The 598-nt window shown below is 48.5% G+C and overlaps 1 protein-coding gene across 1 annotated transcript in view; it reads left to right on the forward strand.

Annotated features, from left to right (window-relative positions):
* Positions 1-598, forward strand: part of LOC119586801 — a gene marked incomplete in the record, with an annotated part of 10198 nt that overhangs the window by 6274 nt on the left and 3326 nt on the right. The window contains 1 exon segment of the mRNA XM_037935525.1: positions 1-247. Coding sequence (XP_037791453.1) covers positions 1-247 — 247 coding nt within the window.

Genomic DNA, 598 nt, shown 5'->3' on the forward strand with positions numbered 1-598 from the left:
CGCAAAGAGCGTCTCTCTCACCAAGGCTCCTCCCGAAGGATACGGCCAAGGTACCCCGTCTCAGATCCAGTCCTACGACTACGATCCTGAGGCGCCGCCCATCCCGCCGAGGAACTACACCAGGGAGGAGGCAGGACTTCCACCTTTGAGGGAGGCCTCGCAGTCCCCCCTCCGGCCGTCGACGAAGGACGCGCAGGTGGAGGCTCGAATCGACAACGAGACGGGAGGATCATCTTCGTCAGGAGAGGTGAGCTGCCGTTAGTTGTTCTAGGCGAAGGGATCCTTCACATTCGACTTCCAATAGACTGATTGATATATAGTTACCGATTAAGGTCGACTGATGCATGGTTACCGATTAAGGTCGATCGATGTATCGTGTACTTCTATTCAGAATTTGATTTATAATAAACACCTGGGATTTCTGGGTTAATCTGAATCATTTCATAAAACTACTTCATGGTTCTAGTATTGTGCAGGTAGTTTGGTTTTGTAGCAGAGACAGCACTAATAACAGCACATTCTTCTTAAACTGCTCTAGCTGTTTATTCGTAAAGGGATCGTGAGAGTTCTGATTATCCACATTTAAAATCAGGAACAC

This window comes from Penaeus monodon, chromosome 22, assembly GCF_015228065.2.
Source record: "Penaeus monodon isolate SGIC_2016 chromosome 22, NSTDA_Pmon_1, whole genome shotgun sequence".
NCBI classification, from domain to species: Eukaryota; Metazoa; Arthropoda; class Malacostraca; order Decapoda; family Penaeidae; genus Penaeus; species Penaeus monodon.